Here is a 25,626-nt window from a genome sequence, read left to right on the forward strand (position 1 = left end):
AAATGCTATGAGAAGCTTCCGTTATTAGATCATGCACAGTCAATGGAATCCAACACGTTTTAAAACAATCATGAACTATGATATTCATCTTAGCAACACAGAGTCATGAGAACGTTCCGAGGACGAAAAGTTTCCCACAGGCGGGTCCTAACACTTAGCAACAGCATGTTTCATGATTTTGATTACTGTGTTTTCAAACTACCCACTCAGCGTCCAGTCCGAGGGACGAGGGTGGAGGTACGAGCATTGAACACTTGAAGGCATTACAGTGATTCGAAATGAGGAGCTTCGAACGGGAACTATAGTCCATGGAACCCAAGCCCAATCAATATATATATATATATATATATATATATATATATATATATATATATATATATATATATATATATATATATACAATACTATATCACATAACAACTGCCCCTTAGCAACTAAGAACATTTCAATCACGATCTTCGCCAGAGGGCCTGGGGATCAAAAATAGCTATCCAATACAAGACGAGAAGACGAAGACCAATCAATTGGGAAGCTTCGATCTCTGATCGCTTACGCTCTTCGCAGGAGGGACGGGGTCCAAAATAGCTACCCCATGCTATGAGAAGCTTCCGTTCTTGGGCTTCACAAGAGGGGCGGTGGGCAGCGGGTAATAACTAGCCAATACACTACAAGAACACGAAGAAGAAGAGGAATAAGCATGTTTCACCTTGTTTCTACAGCTAGTAGGCGTCTAAGAGTATACTTCCTTATTCTAGCATAGCTAGGCCGGTTTAGGACCAATGATAACGGTTTTAAGGCCAAAATTTTCCCACGCTGATGTACGCCGGGACCTAGGCGTTCAAGAGCATGAGCATAGCAACATACTAGTTTACATCGGTTTAAGCCCCCTGGGAACGACCCACGGCCAAAATTTTCCCACGCTGATGTACGCCTGGACCTCTACTTCTGACCTCCATCCGCTCGTTCATCCTCCGAGAAGGCCGTTGGCACTTGGTAGAAGCTGACTCCTTATCCTGGGAGTCAGTCGATCCCCACCTACGTTAGCCGCCAAAGACGTTGCCCGCTTTCTCCCGCGAGGAGGTGTAGGAGTAGTGAATAATATACTTGGGTAAGTTTGACCTCTGTTGACCCTTTGTAATTTGAGACCCCCTGTGGGAAAATTTTTGTCCTGGGAACCCTTTGTTGCTATGCTCATACTCTTGGACGCGTACAAGATGTAGAATCAAGATAAAACATGCCTTTTCGTCTTCTTCTTCGTCTTCTCATCGTGTATTGGCTATCCCATGGAAAAATTTTGGTCCTGGGAACCCGTTGTTGCTATGCTCATACTCTTGGATGGCTACCGGATCTTCATCACAGTCCTTTCAGTTATCACGATCGAAGCTTCCCAATTGATTGGTCTTCGTATTTTCGTCTTGTATTGAATAGGTATTTTGGACCCCTTAGCCCTCTGGCAAAGAGTATACTTATATATATTGATTGGCGTTAGGCCCCCCTGTAGTATAGCATATGATTTGTTAGCTATTTTAGACCCCCATCCCCAATCCTTTGATATTCAGTGATCGAAGCTTTCCAATTGATTGGTCTTCGTCTTTTCGTCTTGTATTGAACAGCTATTTTGGACCCCTTAGCCCTCTGACAAAATGCTTTCAAGTGTTCAATGCTCTTTCTCTCTCTTTCATCGAGAATTGAACCCGGACCTCCCCATGTAAGTAAAGATATGTCAATTAGTATTCAAAGACACTTTTGCAGATAGGTCAAGTACGAAATTACGTTAATCGAACTTAGGAAAGATATGTTTACTTTATCACTGAGCCTCAGTGCCCGCATATAGATTAGATTTGCATTTCAAAAAAGCTTCGAAATAAAAATATATATCACTTTTGCAGATAGACCAAGTATGAAATTATGTTAATAAGCTTTGGAAAGATGTGATAATGATTATATGTATGTATAATTGTACTATCTAATGCTGAACAAAGTGATATTAAAACGTAAAAAATAATATATGTTTTGCTTTCAACGGAAATCGAATTTAGGCCGTAAATAACAAAGACAAAAATACAGCATCACATTATTATTATTATTATTATTATTATTATTATTATTATTATTATTATTATTATTATTATTATTATTATTATTATTTTGGAGATGTGAAAAGTGAAGCAGACAACTAACTTTTATTGTAGCTTCGTTAACTTACTATATAAAGATTCTATACACAAAAATCCACTTTGGTTGGTTAGCTGGGATTGAATTTAGTACTTCAGGATTTTAGAGTTTAATTAGTCCTTGCTAGAAAAAAAAGAATTTCACGTATATAGCACTTCGCATTGATTTTCGTTTCACGACATAAAGGAACAAATTAACTTAGTGTCTTAAAATATTCAATGCTTTCACCGAGAATCGAACCCGGACCCTAAGTACGCTTTCATTTTGAAAGCTCTCTCACCGGAATCGAACGCAAGACCGTTGCTTCTTCGTAAGCGTATGGGACATGCATAAACATTTTCGACTGACTTCCACATCAATGGTACCACTCATGATCTTAGGGTCAATACCTCCCACGGAAATTCATTTTCATTAGATTGGAATTTAGTGTCCCTTTTAGTACCGTACATATGTTGTTTACGCATGACAAAGACCACTTGGGTGCATGCTGAGGGTTGAATAAAAGAATATATTCTGTACAAACATAATTTGCTTGATCATTTTATTCACATTTTACCTTGCTTCTCTGATAAACGTTTTAGTATTTGGTAGGAATTGGGATCGAATTTGATACTTTACGATCTAGAGTTGAATTAAGTTTCTCTTAGTGTCGTTTTCTGTGCCGCCCATATGTTGTTTGCCATATGCCATTGGGTGCATGCCGATGATTGAATACTGTAATGATGACGAAAATTAAAAAAAAAATAGTGATATTGTTGAATGAAGATTTGGGTTTCTGCAGCATATGTCGTTGCCTAAAAAAAGAATTTCACGTATATAGCACTTCGTATTGATTTCGTTTTCACGACAGAAAGGATCGAATTAACTTAATGCCTTAAAATATTAATGCTTTCTCACCGAGAATCGAACCCGGACCCCAAGGATCGTGGTCCTTGGTAAGTGTATGATACATGTATAAACTATATGAAACATTATTTCCTCTTCGTTCTCCCCTTCCTCCACCGTGCATGCGTGCACAAATATCTGTATTTGTGATTCCCAGCCTATGACTTCAAAACATTATGAATTGCTATGGGAAGCATACAGTATTCAAGCCTCAGCATGCACCCAAGTGGTCTTTGTCATGCGTAAACAACACAGGTGCGGAACAGAAAGCGACACTAAATTCCAATCTAACGAACATGAACTTCTCTGTGGGTATTGACCCTAAGATCATGAGTTCGGTTCCGCTGATGTAGAAGTCACTCGAAAATGTTTATACATGACCCATACACTTACGAAGAACCACGGTCTTGCGTTCGATTCCGGTGAGAGACCTTTCAAATTAAAGCATATTTATGGTCCGGGTTCGATTCTTGGTGAGAAAGCATTAAATATTTTAAGGCATTAAGCTAATTCGATCCTTTATGTCGTGAAACGAAAATCAATGCGAAGTGCTATATACGTGAAATTCTTTTTTTTTTTTTTTCATGCAAGGACTAATTCAACTCTAAAATCGTGAAGTACCAAATTTGATCCCAGCTCCCATCAAAATGAATTTTTGTGTACAGAATCTTTATATCGTAAGTTAACGAAGCTACAATCAAGGTTAGTTTTCTACTTCACTTTCACTCCCCCATAATAATAATAATAATAATAATAATAATAATAATAATAATAATAATAATAATAATAATAATAATAATAATAATGTGATGTTGTATTTTTAAATTTATTTTTATGTTTGTTATTTACGTTTAAATACCACTTTGGTCCGGGTTCGATTCTCAATAAAAGAGAGAGAGAGAGAGCATTGAACACTTGAAAGCTTATAGTGCTTCGAAATGAAGAGCTTCGAACGATATATATCAGGGGGGCTAACGCCAATCAATATATATAAGTATACTCTTTGGCAGAGGGCTAAGGGGTCCAAAATAGCTATTCAATACAAGACAAAAAGACGAAGACCAATCAATTGGGAAGCTTCGATCGTGAAAACTGAAAGGACTGTGATGAAGATCCGGTAGCCGTCCAAGAGTATGAGCATAGCAACAACGGGTTCCCAGAACCAAAATTTTCCCACGGGGTAGCCAATACACGATGAGAAGACGAAGAAGAAGACGAAAAGGCATGTTTCCTCTTGATTCTACGTCTTGTAGGCGTCCAAGAGTATGAGCATAGCAACAAAGAGTTCCCAAAACCAAAATTTTCCCACAGGGGTTCTCAAATTACAAAAGGTCAACAGAGGTCAAGCTTACCCAAGTATATTATTCACTACTGTAGGTTGGGATTTTCCCTTCGTCTAGGATGAGACCCGAAGCCTTTTCTCAAACCTCTCGAGTACTTTTAGAAAGCTTGCAGCAGTAGTAACGCCTTTAGTATGACTCTAATCATACGTCAAAACGACTCTGCATAAGGCCCATAGGGTCTAATGGAAGGAAAACAAGGAAAGTAGGGAAATTAAAATTAATGGATAGTATTTGTGGTATATAATTCCTACATCAAGATAAAGTTCCCTAAGGATAATAGGATATGTAAACTTCTATGCATGCAGCAAGTGACTTACCAATGATTGATTATAGATACAAATAATTGTACGAATAGAGGTAGAAACCGGATACCGCTAGCTCTGAATTCAAGTGCCTTCTAATTTACCCCACGATTTTGATGTAAATTTTGTTGGGGTCTATAAGCATTCTTTGCTCTTTTGCATGCTAGAGGGATAGCTATGCCGAAAGCGATTTGTTATCATGGGCCCCATTATTTCGTGATTTCTAAGGGTCGACATTTTAGAACACGACGAGCTTTGGCGCATATACAGGAATTGAAAATGAAAATGTAATCTTTCAGTTTTACGTCCCACGAATATGCCGTATAGGCTAAAGGAGACGGTAATGATAAATGGGTGGAATGGTGGAATGAAGAAAGTGGGAGGAAACGGCAAAACCCCGAGAAATCCCTAGTACACGGTGTTTGTCCACCACAAGGTTCACTTGACACTAGCTGGGATCGAACCAGGGACCCCATGCACCAGAGGTAAACGTTCTACCACTGAGCCATCGCGGTCCCCCTATATACAGGAATTCAGTGTCTGATAATAATTAAGGAGTTTGATGCAATAAGGGTGTAGGTCTGAAACATACATTTGGAGAAAAACGATGTTGAAAATTTAACTAGTATTTATTCTTTTATAAAACAATGTAATATGCAGCATTTTATTCCGATATTGAGTTGAAATTTTGACAGGAGGCTAAACAAGCATGGTAAAAGCCACTTATGAGTTTGATACAAAGAGGGCATAAACTCGCTTACACCCTTATTACATCAAGTTCCTCAATTGTATTTTGAAATTATAGAAATTTACGAAATAAGGGACTCAAATAATAATATGAATATAATGTGATTGTTGCGATAAAGTTTGAATGATATATTAACTTTTAACCTAGATAAGTATTTACCCTTTCACTTATATATTGCAAAGTAATAGATATACAGTAGGTGGTAGAACAGATTTTTGTTTATCAATTATTTCCAAAATATCAATCATTTATCTTTTAGATGTGCTTTTCAAAAATTTTTATATGGTACTGGTAACCTCAGTAGTTGACGAGAATAACACCTAATTCTGTATACAAGACATAAACTTGATAAGTGATTATAAAATGGCAAATGCGTTGTTACTTTTCCTGTAATGATTCCGCCCCATATCAATACCTTCAAACAGGGGCGGATCCAAGACGGACTTCTGGGGGGCGGTGGGGGGGTGTAAAACTGCTACTTAGAGCTACTTTTAAAAGCTCCAAACTCTGGGAAGGGTTTTATTTATATATAAAATAAAATAAAAGTTTCCTCTTCTTAGGAGGGGCGATCGCCCCCCTGGATCCGTAACTGCCTTCAAAGTGAAGAATCATCAAACGTCCCAGAGCCGGACGGAGGAAAAAACCCATTTCGCCCTTGTCACTGCCGTTTTGATTATCCAATTTGAGACCTCTAAAGCCGCCACTGCCCTCCCTTTTTACATTAAGGAAGATAATACGCTATGACAAAGTCATTTGTTCAATATGGTGAACGCGCGCACTCAAGATCATTCATAGCGCAAGCGAGGTTAGAATTCAAAATTGATAGTGTGCTGACAGCGAAAGGAATAATTCAACCAACGAAGGAATTGAGAATAGTGTTATTATATCTGATATCAGATGCCTAAGGAAAGGGATGTTCTTCGAATTTTATGGCAAAATTTTATACGGTCCCTGAAACCAAGACAAATACAAGGAGATTTGATAGGAAAAGATTATTTTGGAAATGCTTATTATGAAATCCCTGCCAGTGAGTTTATACTTTTACAATCAAGTGCAGTTCTGTTTGTTGATGTTTCAAGTTTAGGAAAGCTACGCCTTGTGTATGCGTACTATTGTTTGTAATAGAATCATAGTGCAACGGTTGTTTCATTGAAATTATCATGATAGACACATTTAATCTTTCACAATAATGCTCGTTTTGATTCCTAAGTGAGGCGTATATTCTTTTATGGGGATTAGTGCCGGGACCACTTTGAAAACTAAAAAAAAAAAGAAAAAAACACCCATTTTTACTGCATTCAGTTATATTCTGTTGGATTACATTCAGTTGCGTTAGATGTTATTACTTTACGTTAGGGTCATATAAACTATTGTGCAAAAACACAAACCAACCTGTGCTAGATGACCACTAAAAGCACGAATGCTTTCTAACCGAGTCAGCACAGGGAGGCCCGAGCGATGGGAGCATGGCGCGTTAGCGACGGTGGTATACGCGTAAGCGAGTGTAGTGGTCATAAAAATGTGGATTTTGGCTGTCAAAAATTTCAAGAGCACTTGTCATGGTTTCATACTTGCAACGCTTCACATGTTAACATACAACACAGATTCTGTGCATGTGCAGAAATACATTCCTGTCCTGTTAGAATTCACTTACCTTCAAAACTGAGGCTTGTAAACTTTTCCAATTTCAAGGAGAAAATCGTGTACAACAGCAAGGAGAAAATCGTGTACAACAGTTTCCTGTGATTTCCTTTCCTTAAATAAATGATCCGCTTAAAAGCCCTCGAAATGCTCTTCCTTCTTCCCCAACGCCATGCCTTTCGCGCTACTATATCATAAAAAATGTACCTCTCCGCGAAATAGTTCTTCCGCCTCCACATACAGTGCCGCTTACATCAAAAACAACCAACAAAATTAACAATTTTCCTCTCTTTTACTATTTCACTTATCTCACTTTCACTCATTCCTGCTCACAAACTTAAATAAATTCTCCAATTGACCCGGTAAATTTCCTAAAATTGGTCCGGCGATACGGCACTTGACCCCTTTTATGGAGTGTTTTTTTTTTATATTATTATTATTATTATTTTGAGGGCAAGTGTGGCGATGGTTATTATGCCTGTAATTAGGTTCACTTGAGCAGACGGTTCTATCAAATAGAAAATTTATGGATGAAATAAAGCGTGAAGCACTTTTCGTGAACGAATGAGAGTGTGAATGTAAGTAATTACTGGCATTGCACAATATATTGCAATGAATTTTGAGTGATAGACAATAGTGTGTCTAAATGTGTTCTTTCACTATACTCATTTATCCGTATACCCAGACGCTGACGCGCCTGTACCCTATGGATGCACCTCCTATGTACCGCTGGGGTCCCCTGCTGCGCTCCTGCCCTGACTCGGTTAGATAAGATTCGTACTTTATAGTGACCACCGAGCACAAGTTGGTTCGTGTTTTATGCACTGTAGTTTTTTATTCCATACGTCCACACTGTGGTTATACTGAGCGCTCTTGAAGTGAATCTGCACGTAGTAACGGAGTTTCTAATTTAGTGCCGCTCTGCTAAAGGAAATGAAAAGCTCTAATCTAACCTGAAAATGTAAGATATTGTAAACATGTGGTAGAACCGTCGGATTGAGTAATGCCATGTAGGCTAATTATAGTAATATCTATACTTTAACATTTCTGACTTAACCTCATTTTTCATTTTGTTAACGATAGGCCTATTGTTAATGAACTTAAAGCAAATGCAAATATTTGCAGAATGGATAATTTAAACATTAAAAAATTGCAAAGAAGTAACATTAAAATAATAAAAGCTTCAGTGCGTGATTTTATGGACAACTATTTGAAATTCTCAAAAATGAGGATATGGGGATGGTTCTAGAATGCAGGCCCGCACCTAGCCAGGCTGGTTCCGTTTATCAAAGCTCAAGACTCAATTCACATTGTAATGCCTCAAGTGAAGAGGGTTAGTAACCATGTTAATCACTTTCTTTATTACCACTCAATGTATGCGTGTGGACTCTCGTGGGTAAGCGGGTAGTGTACGCACCTTTGGTGTGGAACACCTGGGTTTGATTCCCAGCTGGAGCGCATGTGGGGTTCGGGTTATACGTTAATCAGTAGGTCCATCATCTCATACACGATTTGTGGCGCAGATTAAGAATATGGGGGTACTTTTTAGGAAAATGTAAAGGTAAAATCTGTTAATTCCTAGAGGAAGCGTTATTGCTATTTAAGAAACGTGTTTATGTGGGCGTCAAACATTTGAATAATGTATGAACATAAAATTAGCATGAAGTGTTCTTCATCACAATGCCGTTGTACGTAAGGAAACAACAAACTGTGAAGATTATGATGTATGTGTAGGTTTACACCCATACAGTGACCGCTAATAGCGCTCACCTGTCTACTTTCTTCGTCCTAACTCTTAATGCTATTCGCGTATCTGTGCTCTACTTCTGCTCCTACACTCTCTTCTAGGTCAAGAAATATTCGTAGCAAAAGAGATCATGGTATGATTCCATTTGTTTCCCGCCACACGGACGGGGTCGGACAGTTGTCCTACTTCAGGGCCAGTATTTTAACACTAGTCCGGCCCATACTTGCATTGAAAATGGTTGTGCAGGTAAGACATTTTTTAGGCTACTCACTCGAATTTTTTGCAATACTGCTATAACCCCTGTAGAGGAATGGAATACACCCATTTCACGCGGGACAGAAACAAGAATCTTTCCTAGTCACACTTGCTGGTGGATGGAATTCCTCTAGCGATGGGAATCTGTCATCATCTGCAGTGTGGGTACCTAAGCGTTGTAAGGGAAGCTCCACTCCCACTGATGCAGGAACCGGTACCGAATCTGAGTCCAGGGAGCTTGTGTCTCAGCCTTGCCCAACTTCGTACTTTCAAGCTCGTGTAGAGATATTTCGGACGCTTAACGGTACTGTCTACTTCTTCCCGGACCGAATGATACAGGTAAGTCGTCATTTCAGAGAATGGTCGTAACTATGGCTCTCGCCAGGTAGGCCAGCAAAAAGTAAACATACATTATAGCAAAAATGTTTTTATAATATATCAAGTAGCACCCATATTGTAAACCTGTACGCAGTTGGTGACTAGGCACCAGGAAGAAAGAAAAAAAGTATGATATACAGGATACTATTATGCGAAGGAATTTTATTTTGAGTTGTTGACCTCTATATGTTTAATCTGCGCGTATTTGGTGAAGTGAAAATATGGAAGGAATCAGGAATCGTGAGAAAACCCGGAGATGTAGCTGAGTAAGCATGGGAAGGCGAGAAGAAAGGAGGGTTAGGACACCGAAGGCTCAGGGACGAGATATGTTTGAATTGATTAATGTGATTGTTGTGGAGTGTAATATCCCTTATCACCACCGTGATTGTGTGAGATGTGGATGATATTGTGACTTACTACGCTACGGTGCAATGATCGAAACACCTGTGAATTTTGAAAACTGGGATAATGCATTTAATTTTACTTATTTTTAAAATGCATCACCGGACGAATTTGTGTTAAAATACACTGACCTTTAGGGTCAGATTTTTAAAGTATAAACCAGAGATAAAGTGTAAAACGGATAACTTTGATTACGTTTGGGATCAATTTTTGGAGAACGCCATAATATGTTGGTCGGGATATTGTAGAGTTTTAACCATAATATTTATGTACGCTGACTTACTGTTAATATATTGTTAGTACAGTATAGGAGAAGTGTAAGAGTATTGACAGAAAACAAGCTTTCGAGGCATTAGGTTTTTTTTTTCTTCTTCTTCTTTCTTTCTTGATATTCTCACTTGACCATCTTTGAAATAACAAATCGGGTACTGGAGCATAAACAAATTCATAAAATACTGTAGTAAAGAACACCTTCTCAATGGTTCCCGTCTATTCGGTAGTTGTTATTGTGTTTAATTTTCCATTTAGGCACATTATTATTTGTTCGATTGATTTTTTATGTGATATGTTACCTTATTGAAACAACTTGATGTAATTAATAGTAAGTTAAAATATATGCTAGGTTTAAATGTGTTTTGGATCTGGTTTTGCTGTTCTTAATAAATTAAGAGTTTTTCCCTTCAAATTGGTATTGCACTTTTTAGAATATAATCTCATTTGGAATCAGATGTGCTATTGTCAATGTGAGATCAAATATTACAACCAGAATTCATTAAAACAATGCACCGTCATTACTTCAAGCATTCTGAGTAATATATAATCTCTTTATAGGCATATAAGAACTTAACAGTTGGAAGCATAAGTCAAAAGAGGAACACTAGCGGAAACAACGAAGTGAACTTTCAGCTTACATGTAAATAATGTTTTATTTTTACTATAGGAGGATAGTTGAATTTTGTTAGAACGAGGGCAGATCAATAATGTAGGTTACGTACGACGATCATCCGGAAAGAAGGGAACGTTTTGGCGTTTATCATAAACGCCAAATGCTGTGTGTAAAAGGTGCCAAATCATTATTGTATAGCACGTGCTCGAGTATCTACCACCAAACTTCTTGAGTTTCTGACGAGCGGAAACAACATGGGAGCGTGCATTGTTATGAAGGAGTTCGACATTCCGGTATTAATGTTAGGGCGTTTGTCACGAAGCGCACGACGTAACTGTGTATCCCGCGTGCTAGAAAGTCCACCGGTAGAATCTCTTGCATATCCGAGAGTACTAGCACTTTTATTTCAGCATATTGAGTCACCTTGAATTTCTTTGTTGGTTAATCGGTATGTTTTCATTCTGTGCCCACTTTATACGCCCAGGACTCGTCACCTGTAACAATACATTCCAGAGAAGCATATCTTTCTTCAGTTTACCGTGCCAGATGATCCAGGCATATCATTCACTGCTCCGTATGTTCATCTGAGAGGTTCGTTGGCACCCATCGAGCAGTGTGCGAAATTTCGGTTTGTCATGGTCCAGTGTCGTACACGGTACCATACGTAATGTTCCACGTGTTCGACAATGTTTGAAGATGAATTCGCCCAGTTACTACGAATTGTGTTTTGAATGGTCATGATATTCTGTTCGCATAATTCTGTTGCTGGACGCCCGGCCCATAGTAAATCCGCAAGGTTCAGACAGCTCTCAAGGAAATTCTACCACCTAGAGATGTTGCTGCGATCTAGACGATCTTCATACACGCAAACCATTTCCTTGTGAATTTCATTTGGGTTTGGTTCTTTTGCCCACAAAAAATCTAACTACACCTCTTTCCTCTTACCAAGTAGACGACTGTTAACACGCGCACCATTTTTGCTCAGTAGTTCATGTTTCTGTCGTTAGAGATGCAGCTGATCGAAGAACTGCCGACTGAAATGTGCAATTCAAAACATTTCCGTTTCAATTTTCATGTCCCAGATGCGTATAATATCGCGTGAAAAAAATTATGCGATACTTATTGATCCTACCTCGTAGTTTTCGTTGTGCTAACCCTTCTTTCAATTGGTTGGATTGAAGTTTAATGTCTCTTTCAGCTTCTAGGCTATATGAGAAGTGGATCTACGGTTTAAGGTAGAATCCGAACTACCGTAATACGTTCTATGTTCTTCTGAGCAGGAATTCAACACGGACATCAAAGGCGTGTGTGCTAGCCACTAGACCGGCGGGGAGGGTTCTTCATTCTACGGTAAGCAGTGGACAATATATGTATAAATAAAGGAGAAAAAAGTGTTTAAATGTACTTTTGGGTTTCAAATTCTCATAATTTCATTTCCTAAATTTATTTTTAGTAAACTGATCGTTTGCGCAATGTTGAATGTTCCGATTACCAGTAAAACAAGCAAGAAATCTGGATTTATTAAGGGTACCAAAACACGATTCAATCCATACTTTTCGTAAGGAGAAAGTGTTTCTATGTCTCAAGTAAAATGTCAAACGGTATTCTATAATATTAGGTTAAAAACTTAACGTAGACCCTTCACGAACACCCATCAATTTGAACTTCAGAATGTGTGATGGCGACCGCATATTTGTTAATACGAAATTGTTTTGTAGAAAGTGTAATCTATTTTCTGATTTTTAAGTCTAGCGCTTACTATGTTTGCCCTTTATGACTAGAAAATTCAAGTATGCGAGATTTTTTTTTTTTTTTTTTTTTTTTTTAAGTGCAATGAGACCAATTGTAAATTGTAATCCATGCTTTATGTATTACAGATCCAAGTGTTGGTAAAAGAAATGCTTCTCGATGGTTTGAACCAAAGGACAGAGATGCTTTCGATCAAGAAATTCCTGCAGAATGGGAAGGTACCATAGATTTCTCCTAAATTTAAGCTCTATTTCTTTACAACTGAGGACTAGTAGGAATTGAGTGGAACTTATTGTGGCCAGTTCCTTGTTTAGAAAAATGACGAATGCGTAAGAGGAAATGTCTAATATTTGTGAAAATTTCTCCCTTTTTCATACATTTTCATAAATTTAAAGTATTTTACTTAGAGTATGATTAAGAAACTCGGACATTCATTACCACGGAATCAAAAGTTTCTGGTTCCTATTATTCACATCCCTAAGATCGTGATATCTATATATACTACCCATGGACTACAGAGCAATATTCTACAAGTCAAAATAAAGCAATATATATATATTGGATCCCCGTCTATAGATACGAATTGCACTATGTGGCAGCGTCGAAGATAAAGAACCATGGAGTAAATCTACCAATCCATCAAATAGTTACATCGATTCTCTCCAGGTAGCAGTTAAAGTCGATACACGTTGACACTAGCAATACTTATTAGCGTAAGAATCGATGTAACTGTTTGATGACTTCGTAGAGCAATGATAATGGTTCTAAGTTACCATGGAACGTTACCACATATTGAAATCGTTGATTCCCTATAGCGGCTGATCCTTGATAATCCTTGACAACATAACACTTCTGAAAAGCTTTTATAGATGTAACTTGTTTTCTAAAGCGGAAATAATAATTGGTTGAGCCTGCAGACGTGAATCTGTACGTCCATGTACAACCCGTTCACCAACCTCCTTAATTTCTAATAACAGTCCTCATCTCTCATAGGATGTCTGTCCCATTTCCCTATTCTGTATGTCTTCCACTCTTTCCTTTAACACACCATACTACTATGTTTATTCACTTAAAAGGATAGGGTAACAAAGCTTAGAAATTATACTGTCAGTTTCTCTAGACACACATCTATCTCTCTCCTGAGGCCTTTGAATCTTGCTCTCAAGACTGTAAGTTAGGGTACTTTACAAATAGTCACGGCTTTTTGCCAGTGGCGGATCTAGCTCGAGCGGTCTAGCCCCCTCCCCCCAAGTTTTTTGAGTGACAAAAATAATTTAAGTTATTATGTATGTATTTTTGGAAGTTTATAGTAAACTCATGATGTACTTATCATAGTCTGAGTTCTGGCAAGCCCTCCTCTTTTTACTTTCTAGATCCACCCCTAGCTCTTTCGCCTCCGACTGTACACTAATAACAACGGCAGACTGAGTATTCGTTTGTGCATTGGGGAATTGATCTCAACTCTCCTGGGATTCAACATTTCTCTAGTTTCTGAGAAAATCTATAAATTCAAACCTGCGACTGGTCTTGATTGAAACATCAGATTTCCAAGAGAGCTGCATAGCCAGTTTTGTAAATATTAAAACCTGGACCCATCAATAGGTATCCAGAATAAACTCAAATTCCACATATTTTAAAAAGTTTATTTCTAATTTCTGTAAATGCTCTATATGGTAGATATAACCTAACTTACAAGGTTTAACTTCAGATTCTGAACAATTCTCGACCCGTGACATCTACACAAAATGTTTTTCAGACACCCATCTGAAAACTTATCTATTTAAGCTCAATGGTCAGTAGCCAAAAGAGCAGCCAGAACGGAAAGTGCTTGTATGCTGACAAGAAACTGTGATTCTCTTTTCTGAAATTCGTCCCTTTTACAACGAAGTGCACACTAGGTAACAAATAAATAACAAACAGTTTGTTATACACACACACACACACACATATATATATATATATATAGATATATATATAAAAAAAATGAAAGTTTCCGAACTTTTATGAAAATATTGCTTCCTCTGGAATGAAGGTTTAAGCGTATTTATAATTTCTTCAAATAGGTCAAAATACACAAGTTCTTTACTTCGGTACAAGTTTGAATGTAATTTATGTCTCTATACACACGTCTAGAGAAAATGTTTCTCTTTCCATTGATACTTAAGATTTAAAAACGAAGTTTCGTGATTTAACATCCTTTGCACAAGCACCCGAGACTTATATATTGGTCAAGTTCAATGTTGATTACTTTTACAAAAGTTTTGAAGAGATATTTTTTATGTAGGTGTAGAAAAGTTTGTCTAGTAAGTAATACATGATTACATAACATAATGGTAATAATTTAGAGTTATTAAAAGTTCCAGATCTGACATTTTTACCAATTTTCATATTAAAATTAGCATAAATTTACATATATTTATATTTGGAAATAAACCGTATTTAGTTATATTCGTATGCAAAGAGGAAACAGCAAGCACTTAAAATTAGGCCTTGCAATACAACGCATATACTACTCATGCTAGTGATGTAATCCCACCCATCTTAGACGTCTCCACTTCATTGTTGATATTATATTTGATGAGGTGTAGCTATTGTGAAGTTGAGCAATATGTGCCTTTCTAAATTCCACTATTCCTTTTACGCTAAATATTTTTCTTTTAAAATTTCTGCGTGTCAGCAACTAACTTTCACATCTACAGAGTACGTCAGGCAGAATTTTATATATAATATTTCCCTTTACTTTCTTCGTTATTATTCGCGACGATTAAAAGTTTTGTACAAAATTGAGTACAATCTGTGCAATTTGTTGGTTAGAGCCCGCTCTCTATTAGGAAATACGTCGGACAAGCTCCGATAATGAAGTGGGCGAACTAAAGCATCAAAACTTGTCATATGTCCGACACTGGAGCGGAAGAGAACCTCATTGTCGAATGATGTCCGACATACTATCGGGAAGATTAAATCTCTCGTCTTTTTAAACTAAACTCATTAGTGTTAGAAGCTGCGTAGGATTATTTCATACGTTAAACTAGGGGTAATGATGCATGGTTACCTATGGTATATGACGAAACGCCTCATTCAAGTTACCACAGAGGAGCAGGTAAACGAACGCAACAACAAACTATGTCATTCAGCATAGGAACGGAACAGGAAAATCATTATGTCGGATGAACTCCGACGTAGTAACGGAAAGAGTTAGTTATTATCTTTAAAAACTAAATCGTATTAATGTATATCTATAGGTAGGATAGAGACCACGTAGGACTATTGCACACATACGACTAGGTAAAGCGTGGTTAGCACATTGGGCTCCCATCATCCACATCTATAACGAGATATATTTATAGAATTAGAAAATGCTAAGGTTTTTGAAAAATCATGTAGAATTATTGTCCAATGTTTGTTTCTTTTATTCTTAAGATTGATGAGGGAAAAAAAAGAGAAAGAGAGAGTCGAGAAATTGAGCAAATAACTAAATGTATAGAAAATTTTAATGTTGTTGTGGAACGCGATAAACCTACTTCAAGTTTGATAAAGAAAAAAGATTGAAATTTTTCGTTTAATATTCCTAGCATCTTTAAACGTTCACTGAAGATAATTTCCATTTGTTTCGGGAAAGTTCACGAAAGTCTGAGAAATTAAATGTTAAAAACTCTGTGTTAGCAGGTTAAACAATAGGTAAAACATATCAAATTTGTTGCTGCACGTAAATATATTCTATGATAAATACAGTAATCAGTTTAAACGAAATACTTTGGGAACAAAACTAAAACACGTGATTTGGGGAAGGAGTTACATGTTAATACGATTTTCGGATCTTTCTTAATGACATACAGCGACCATGTTTGAGAAAATGCTGTGATATAGTGCAAATAAGAACAAATAGCAGAGAAAACTTACTTTACCTTACTTCAGATGATAGAAGGAGATTCAATTGAACCTACCTCATTTTTCGATGTAGACTCCATGGCGTGCAATTTACTTATTCCAGCGTTTTGGAAGTATGTGAATACCTCGTGAAAAAGAAGAAAAATGTATTTGGCTGTCTCTCTAGCCACTCATGCATCCCTGTTTTACTTCTTCCTTCTCGCTTCGAAAATGTTCGCCTTCCATCACCTCTTCAAGCGGTTGTGAAAGCCACTCAGGTGAGATCTGGAGAATATGGCGAATGTGTGAGACACCCAAATTTGATGTCGTGTTTTGTTAGCTTAGTTAACCTTCTTTTTACTAAGTGGGGTGCAAACACACCACAGTGCTAATAATTTTGTTGTTACTGCTGTAAAAATATTTCTACAAGGATGAGATTCAACAACTTTAACTATTTATTTGTATGAAATATTTTTTTACGGGCATAGCACTTGTACTAAATGAATTGTCTTCTAAATATTTACAAATTAGAAATATTAATATGCTGTATTTAACTCTTTTAGGATTTTCACTTTTTAAGATAAATTTTAGGCTTTCACTCAAACAGCTACTCCTTCCTTACTATTTATCGTAGAATCATGGTTCATACCTCGTTCTTTTCAGAATAGAGCATACGTTCCAACGGTATCACTCGATTGTCCGCATTATACACCAGAAAGAGGAAAATCGGAAAAACCGGGAGATTTTCCGAAAAAAAATCGAAATTTATGCGCACCTCTGGCCCGAGGCTAGGTTCATATAGGTATATTATTAAAAAAAAAATAATAAATAAATACGCTGTTATGTACATAATACGTGTGCAAAATTTCAATATTGTATCTTGAAAACTAACATCAGGAGAAATTTTTGAAAGTCTGAAAGTGACTTATGCTTTTCATATGTATATATATATATTAGGGTGGAGCGAAAAATTCAAATTTTCGAGTACCGAATTCCAGTAGGGCTCAAAAGTTGCGTATTTGTGTGTTAATCAATGCAAAAATAACGAAAATTATCACACTTTGGATCTTTAGTTCGCGTAAACAACCTAAATTTTTAAAAAAAATTACAAAAAACACAAAAATTTACCTTGACGCAAGGAATATACAGATTGCTTAGTTTTTTTTCATTTCTATAGCGTCTATGTAGTTTATTTTAGTTGTGTGAGGTCATGTTTGTTATTAATTCGTTAGTAGGAGTGATTTTAGACATTTTATTTTCATAATGATTTTGCTACTCTTCGCCCATTTCTCAACTTTTTTTTTTCCCTCATGAAATGGCCCAGAATTCATCACGAGGAGGTGGTTGCAATTCGAGTTCCACCCAACCCTACCTAACTCTCCTATCAATTATGTTGATTTAGTCAAGAATATTGTCTTAAATTCAGATTTTTTAAAATCAAATTTTGACATTGAGAGTCTTGAGAGCAAAGTTGCACTAATGCAGCCATCTCTGTTTTCTTGTTCGCACACTTTTCCTGCAGATTCTGTGGCAAGTTCGACACAACTTTCAACTTCCTGAATATGGCATGAACAATTTGAGAAGTCAGACTCATGAGCAGATTTGTCATGCATAAATAATAGTTTTTGTTGTCAAGCTTTTGAGCACTGGAGAAGGAGACAGCTTACACTTTCTCCAATCTAGCAGCTCACTGTAGTCCGTGACATCAGAATTTATTGAAGGTGCCATAAAAGCTCTAGCAGATTTCCCTTTCGGATCTTGATTTCTTGTCTCTAGTACTCTCCTGTAACCCAACTCTCATACGTGTTGTTTCGCATCCACTGTCATAGCTAACACTATATTCTCTGGATGACAGAAAAACGCGTTTCTCTCTCAATCACAGGATCGATGATTCTTTTAAAGTTGTTTGGCAAATGTTTAATTGTTTGATCTACCTTCAAAATATGTTTAAAGCCATATTTTACTAACTGATATCTCTTTATGTCGAACCAGACAGGAGCATGTGTCTTTATAATGTAGTTTACAAGCACTTTGAGTTCATTTGTATGATTTGTTTGAGAAACGTACAACCGTAAGACCCAGTTTACACATGTCAGCCATCGGAAGTAACTGAGAGGTCCAGGATCTCTTATAGCCACATCTGGAGCACACTCCCCTGTCTGAATTGATCTGTTAGAACTTTTATGGCATCTTCAATAAGTTTTGATGCCACGGACTACAGATAGATTGAAGAAAATGTAACCTGTCTTCCCCTCCAGTGTTCGAAAGCTTGACAACAGAAACTATTTTATTACTTATGTATGACAAATCTGGTCATGAGTTTGACTTTTGAAATTTTCCATGCCATACTCACGAAGTTGAAAGACGTGTCAAACTTGTCACAGAATCTGCAGGAAAAGTGTGCGGTCAAGAAAACAGAGATGGCTACATTAGAGCAACTTTGCTCTCAAGACTCACAATGCCAAAATTTGATTTAATAATAATAATAATGTTTATTTCTGTGCCATGAACAGTCTAACGGCAAAAATACAGCACTTTACCAAACAAGAGTGATATATGTTGCGTACAACGTGAGCTACATGCTAAAACAATAAAACATAATGATAAAATAAAATAATATTGGATTAATAATTCCTTGTCAAATTAATATCAAATATTTTTAGTCTTAAGGCTGTTGCTACCTCTTCGCTGAGTCGAGTTTTTCCCTATCTAATAACATTGGAACTTTTTTCGTGTTTTTCTAAGCAAGCAATGAACAAATCCTTATAAAAATTTGCATAGAGTCAGGTCGATAATAAAGGATTTGTTATATGAGCTTATAATTTTACTAAAAGCCTCCAATTAAGTTATTCATTCCCCCCTTTTTTTTTCATGTGAAGATTTGCAACAGTGTGATCTCTGCTTCTCCCTGTTTGTATTAGCAGCGTGAGGGAAATTCGGGCTAGCCATTTAAAACAGGTTTTTAAACTCTGTCCATATCACATCTGTGGAATGAAATTTTCTAGCCCTCTCGTCCTTTTCGAGGACAGATTTATGGCACTGGGAAGGAGTGGGCGCTCTTTATTTTCTTTGCTAAACCTATTGCTTTTAGTATATTCGTCTAGTCTCATTCGGAGTTCTTGTGGTTACTTTCAAACATAGCAAGGTGCCTCTTGCATCTCATGTATTTCAGTCTTACACCTGGTGATTGGTTATACAAATATAAATTAGCAGACGGTTGTGATAGCATATAAATTTCCTGTGTGGGGGCCGCGGTGGCTCAGTGGTAGAGCGTTCATCTCAGTTGCATGGGGTCCTTGGTTTGATCCCAGCTCGCGCTAAGTGAACTTTGTGGTGGACAAACATCGTGTGCATGGGTTTTCTCGGGGTTCTCCTGTTTTCTACCACTTTCTCCATTCCACCATTTCATTCATTACTTATCATCACTGTCTCCTTTAGCCTAACCGGCATAACTGTGGGACGTAAAACTTACAGATTTCATTTTATTTTCAAATTTCCTGTGAAATAATAATAATAATAATAATAATAATAATAATAATAATAATAATAATAGGAAATTCCTGGCACAAGAGATTGTAACGAGCAAGGAATATCAGTGCGGCTTGGCACTAGTAATTTAGTTAAAATTTGTGGTCACCACATCGGTTCCTCCTTGCCGGTGTTTCCTTGACCAGAGACTGGCCGCGCTGCCGACACCAATGGGGTTTTCACATTGAAAACACCAGCGCTCTTTGACTTGTAACCTCACGGAAACAGGTAAACCAGTGGAGATAGCATTTTGGAATAATTATTATATTATATTATATTATATATATATATATATATATATATATGCAGACCCGTATCCAGGAGGATCTAGGGGTTTGTCCCCCTAAATTTTCGCTGGCCTCCCTAAACTTTTCACGGTAGGCTTGCAATGAACTATAATATGGTGATAAACTATGATATGGTTGGATAGGGCTCCCCTAACTTCAGCCGCCCCCCTACATTTTCGGGCTGGCTACCGGCCTGTGTATATGTATTTGAAACTGTAAATAGTAGGATAGAATGTTTATGCTAAATAATAATAATTTCATTTTTACCACATACGAAGGAAATTTAGAAATAAACTTTTTTGTTACACAAATGTGTCCTTAGCGTGAATGCTGTCGAATTCTATTCGTAATGATGACAGATTTTTCGGTGTTGTTTCAGTATCGTGAGGCAACTGGGAAACTGAAGAACTGACCACACATTACCCTTCTAACAGAGCACATTTGTAGGAGAAAGTGAAGTGTAATATCGGGGATTCTTTTACTACGCAAGAAAACATCTATACATAATGAAATATATAGTTTTAATGTAGATACAAACGTTATTTTCTTGGTAACGTCTTTCCTTGGTTATTACTTTTCGAAATATGAATAGGGACTTATTTCTTGGTAACAGGGAATAGGGACTTATTAGTGTTACCTGCTAATAATAACCTTGTAACTTACGCATTCTAAATAAGAAATATTTATTTTGCAGATGGTGAACGCGAAATTTCATCTATAGCTACAACACATATTAACAGAATAAATTTAATTTTATGCATTAATTTTTCATGCTTCATTTTAAAATATAGGGTTTTTTTGTTGTTGAGGTACACCAATTTGTCATTGTCATACATATTAAACTAAAACATTACCGTATGAGTATAAAAATATGTGATGGAATACTTCGTTACATCAAGCCACAACATTATGTAAATGAAGTTATTAAAAAAATAATAAACAAGCAGTATAATCAAAATGCTAAATATCACCGAAGCACTATTCACAATTTAAATATCTATGAGCATACTCGAAAATCCCTAGGTAAGTTTCTACATTGAAAAAAAAGTAAACAAAATTCACAAGGCCACGCTAAACATAAATACAGGAAAAGTTAAACAAAAAAATGTTATCAGTAAAATTTCTACTCTTCCCCTCCAAAATTATGTCTCAAATGAAGTAAGTAACTTGCTTAAATTATACTGGTCTACTTTTTAATTTTGTTGATAAGTGGTCAAAGTTACACTCGAAGTATTGACTTCAATCAAAACAAATAAATCAAACAAACACAAATATTTCACATTTATTTATACAATGAGTATGTCATAGTTTTTTTTAAGAAAACAATTTTCATTTCATGTATAAATTTTAAAGAAATAATTCGGTTTCAAATGTTACTTTCACGCAAAAAAAGAAAGAAAAATATACTATGGTAAATTAAAGTGAGATTACAGTGTTACAGTACGTAAAAACTAATTTTTTGTTATATTATACTATGTACATTGTAAGATCAAACCACAAGTTCTCTAAACGTACACATTCCATTTTAAAAAGTAGTTCAAATAAGATGTTAACGAAATTTTGCGGACAACTCTCGAAACTTATCTAAGAAGCAACTTTAAAAATTGACCAAAGTTATAGATATACTTCATGAGTGAGTAAAGAAAGAATACAAATGTAGATTAAAAAGAAATCTTTTTAAAAAATCTGCAGTTAACAGGAATATAGTTAACAAATCTAAAAGATTCTATAAAATAGATTTAAACAAATCTTCAATCAGATCAATTGATTCCCTAAATTTTTCTTTGTATCACCTTATATATAAATATAAAAAAATATATAAAAACAAGAATTTTAAAAATGATCCAAAAAGTGCATAAAAAGATTCCGATCTTGCCAAATAATTAGTTTTTGGATCAGGGGCTACAAAAGTTAGCAACGGTTCCTAAATCGAGTTTTCATATTTTCTACTGAGTAAATTGTTAGTTTGGGTTTGGCTACACTACCTGTAGTTCTCCAGATATAAGGCGTACAAGAAATGTTTGATTGTATGAAATATATTGGATTTTTTGGATCAGGGCTCACAAAATTTTTGAATGGGCCCTAAATCGAGTTTTCTTATTTTTTACGGAATAAACACATCGTGCGGGCTAAATGTTACTTTTTGGTTTGGCTATATTATATGTAGTTCTCAAAATATGAAACGTACAAGAAAATGTTTGAATGGGTGAAATATATATTATTTTTTTTTTTTTTTGGGTCAGGGCCCACAAATTTTTTGAATGGTAGCTGAATCTTTTTTTTTTTTTTTTTTAACGGAATAAGCACATCATACTGAGTAAATTGTTGGTTTTGGTTTGGTCACACACTGTAATTGTCAAAATATGGGGCGTACAAGAAAAATTTTGATTGAATGTATTGAATTTTGTGGATCAGGGCCCACAAAATTTTTGAACGGTCCTTAAATCGAGTTTTTGTATTTTTTACGCAATAAGCACATCATACTAAGTTAAGTCATAGTTTGGGTACGCTATATGTAGTTCTCGAGATATAAGTCCTACAAGAAAATTTTTGTCTGAAATATATTGGATCTTTTGATCCAATAGGGTCTAAATGTATACAATATATATTGGTGTTGTCCATTATTATGTTTGATCTAAATCTATAGTTGACTGGTAATAGATACTATTTTGAGCACTATTCGTTGTTACAAACGATACACTTTATTTTAAATTGAAATATAATAAATAAAATACAAATAATTCTCTTAGCAAGATACGTCACTATAAAAGTATTTTTTCTTTTACCAGTATAGAAGTTTATTATAAATACCTCATATATAGATGAAATCAGCACTGGAGTCAAGAAAGGTACGTCTCTTCATGTTTTGAAAAATGTAATAATAATAATAATAATAATAATAATAATAATAATAATAAAGTGATATTCGCTTTCGTATACATTAAAAGTATCTTTATTCAATAGAGACAATTCGCTTCTAATCGCTTATGACTGTCTATACTTGACGGGGGGAAAAGCTAATGTAAAGAAGAATGGATCTGTTCTCGCTGTGTTTATTTTTTTCTGCTTTCAGCAAAGAAAACGTACTCCAACGCCTCCTCACTGAAATGCCATAAATATGTCATTGTTGAAAAGGGTCCCCTCACAGCTGTGGACAATGTTGAAACTTCAAAGTAACCCTCAGTTACTCGCCGCAACCTGCTAGAAGAGAGAACGCAGTGTCGTCAATGCGTTGTTGCAAATCTTCACATGAAAAAAAAGGGGGGAATGAATAACTTAATTGGAGGCTTTTAATAAAATTATAAGCTCATATAACAAATCCTTTATTATCGACCTGACTCCATGCAAATTTTTATAAGGATTTGTTCATTGCTTGCTGAGAAAAACACGAAAAAAGTTCCAATGTTATTAGATAGGGGAAAACTCGACTCAGCGAAGAGGTAGCAACAGCCTTAATGTAGATAAATCGTCATAAACACTAAAAATAATATTTGTCGAGCTCTAAAATTCATGCTTCTATACTGATAAAAATAAATTAAACTAAATTAAAAGAATTGGTCAATTTTCTTAAAATTATAGATTTCGGATTCAAAGGAACTAATGTTGATCTACTTCTTGTATTATACATTGGTACCCTTATACCTATATTATGCAAGCAATATTGACTATGAATTCTTACAGAATTTCATTCTTAATTAAATCTCTTTCAATAAGTTTTCTCCTGTCGCTCAATGCCTGCAATCCCCAAAATTGACTCCAGTATTCATAACTACATGAGTAGTAATCTCTATTCGTTTTATGGCATAGTAACCTAATAAAACATTTTTGTACTGACTCAAGTTTGTTTGCCAATGTTATACTATTCCAAATAATTACACCAAACTCTAATCTTGATCTTGCAAGCATGTTGTATAAATATACATATAAACTGGTATTTCTAAACTCAGGCCATTGTTTCAAAATAAACCCTATTATTCTTCTCGTCCCTTGGATTATATCATTTATATGATAGGTAAATTTCATATTTCTGTCGAACACTATACCCAAATCTTTAATGTGTTCGGCTTTATGCAATGTTACTCCATTAATTACATATTTGCTCACGTAGTATTGGGTTTTGTTAGTATATGATATGTATTTAGTTTTCTCACAATTTATTTACATGTATTTAGTTTTCTCACAATTTATTTACAAAAGGTTATTTTTACACCATGTACTAACAGTATCTAGATCTTCCTGTAGTAAGTAGTTATCATACTCAATATTTACTATTCTAAATAATTTTAAATCATCGGCATACAACAAAATATTTGAGTATTTAATTTTCTCAGGCAGATCATCAATAAATAACGAAAAAAGAAGGGGTCCCAGATTAGATCCCTGAGGTACGCCATTCTTTATACAACCGTAACTAGCAGTTATTTGACCAATTTTAACTTTAAATGTTCTGTTTGCTAGATAACTCACAAACCAGCGAATGTAGAATGGAGATAGACTATGTTTCCTAATTTATGAGTAAGTTCATGCTCTATGGAATCAAAAGCTTTTGACATATCTATATATATGGTGTCTACTTGTAATCTATTCTTAAGTCCTAAATGTGTAAAATCAGTAAAATGTACAAGATTTGTTACAATCGATTTCCCTTTATAAAAGGCATGCTGAAATTCACTTAGTTTGTTTTATACATTAAAATATAAATGTTTGTGTATTAAAATTTCAAAAATCTTGCAAAATGCATTGACTAGTGTTATTGGCCTATAATTTTTTTTTTTTTTTTTTTCAAATTTAGGCTACTTGCGCGAACTGAAGATCCAAAGTCTGATTTTTTCGTTATTTTTCCATTGATTATCATGCAAATACGCAACTTTTGAGCTCTATTAGAATTCGATACTCAAAAATTTGATTTTTTCGCTGCACCCTAATACATACATACATACATACATACACACACACACACACACACACATCACACATATATATATATATATATATATATATATATATATATAAAAAAAAAAGAATACTTCAAAAATGTACTGCGTCGCTACTACTTGACCTAGAGTCATGGTTCAAACACAATGTTCTTCAGTGTAATGAACCCCTACCAACGGTATCACTCACATATTCGTATCATACACCTGAACCGGAAAAGTCGAGAAAAAACGGATTTTTTTTTTCTGAAAAAATAATTCCCTCGGAACACTTGCGTCCCTCGGGCCCGGCCCCGGTTTCACGTAGGGATCTAGAAAAAAATTGAGAAATACCCAAAGGTAAAAACAATCCGTACGCAAAGTTTCAATCTGATATCTTGAAAACAAAAGGCGTGATTTTTTTTCTTTTTTGAATTTTCCTTAAGAAAAAAAAAAGTCACGCCCCTCATCCCTCACTTGGAGCTGCCAAGTTGACCATCCGGTTTCAAAACACATCTGG

At 35.7% G+C, this 25,626-nt stretch overlaps 1 protein-coding gene across 2 annotated transcripts in view; it reads left to right on the plus strand.

Annotated features, from left to right (window-relative positions):
• Positions 1-6,202: 6,202 nt before the first annotated feature.
• Positions 6,203-25,626, plus strand: part of LOC145687881 (NADH dehydrogenase [ubiquinone] 1 alpha subcomplex assembly factor 2-like) — a 32,646-nt gene continuing 13,222 nt past the window's right edge. Inside the window, exons 1-3 of one of the 2 annotated variants that reach the window (XM_081761398.1) lie at positions 6,228-6,480; positions 10,708-10,789; positions 12,640-12,729. In XM_081761398.1, coding sequence (XP_081617524.1) covers positions 6,457-6,480; positions 10,708-10,789; positions 12,640-12,729 — 196 coding nt within the window. In that variant the 5' untranslated portion in view covers positions 6,228-6,456. Of the gene's footprint in view, positions 6,481-10,707; positions 10,790-12,639; positions 12,730-25,626 lie in introns of both variants that reach the window. The other variant, XM_081761396.1, reaches the window with a different exon arrangement.

Source organism: Thermobia domestica, chromosome 6, assembly GCF_964235325.1.
Source record: "Thermobia domestica chromosome 6, izTheDome1.hap1.1, whole genome shotgun sequence".
Lineage (NCBI taxonomy): Eukaryota > Metazoa > Arthropoda > Insecta > Zygentoma > Lepismatidae > Thermobia > Thermobia domestica.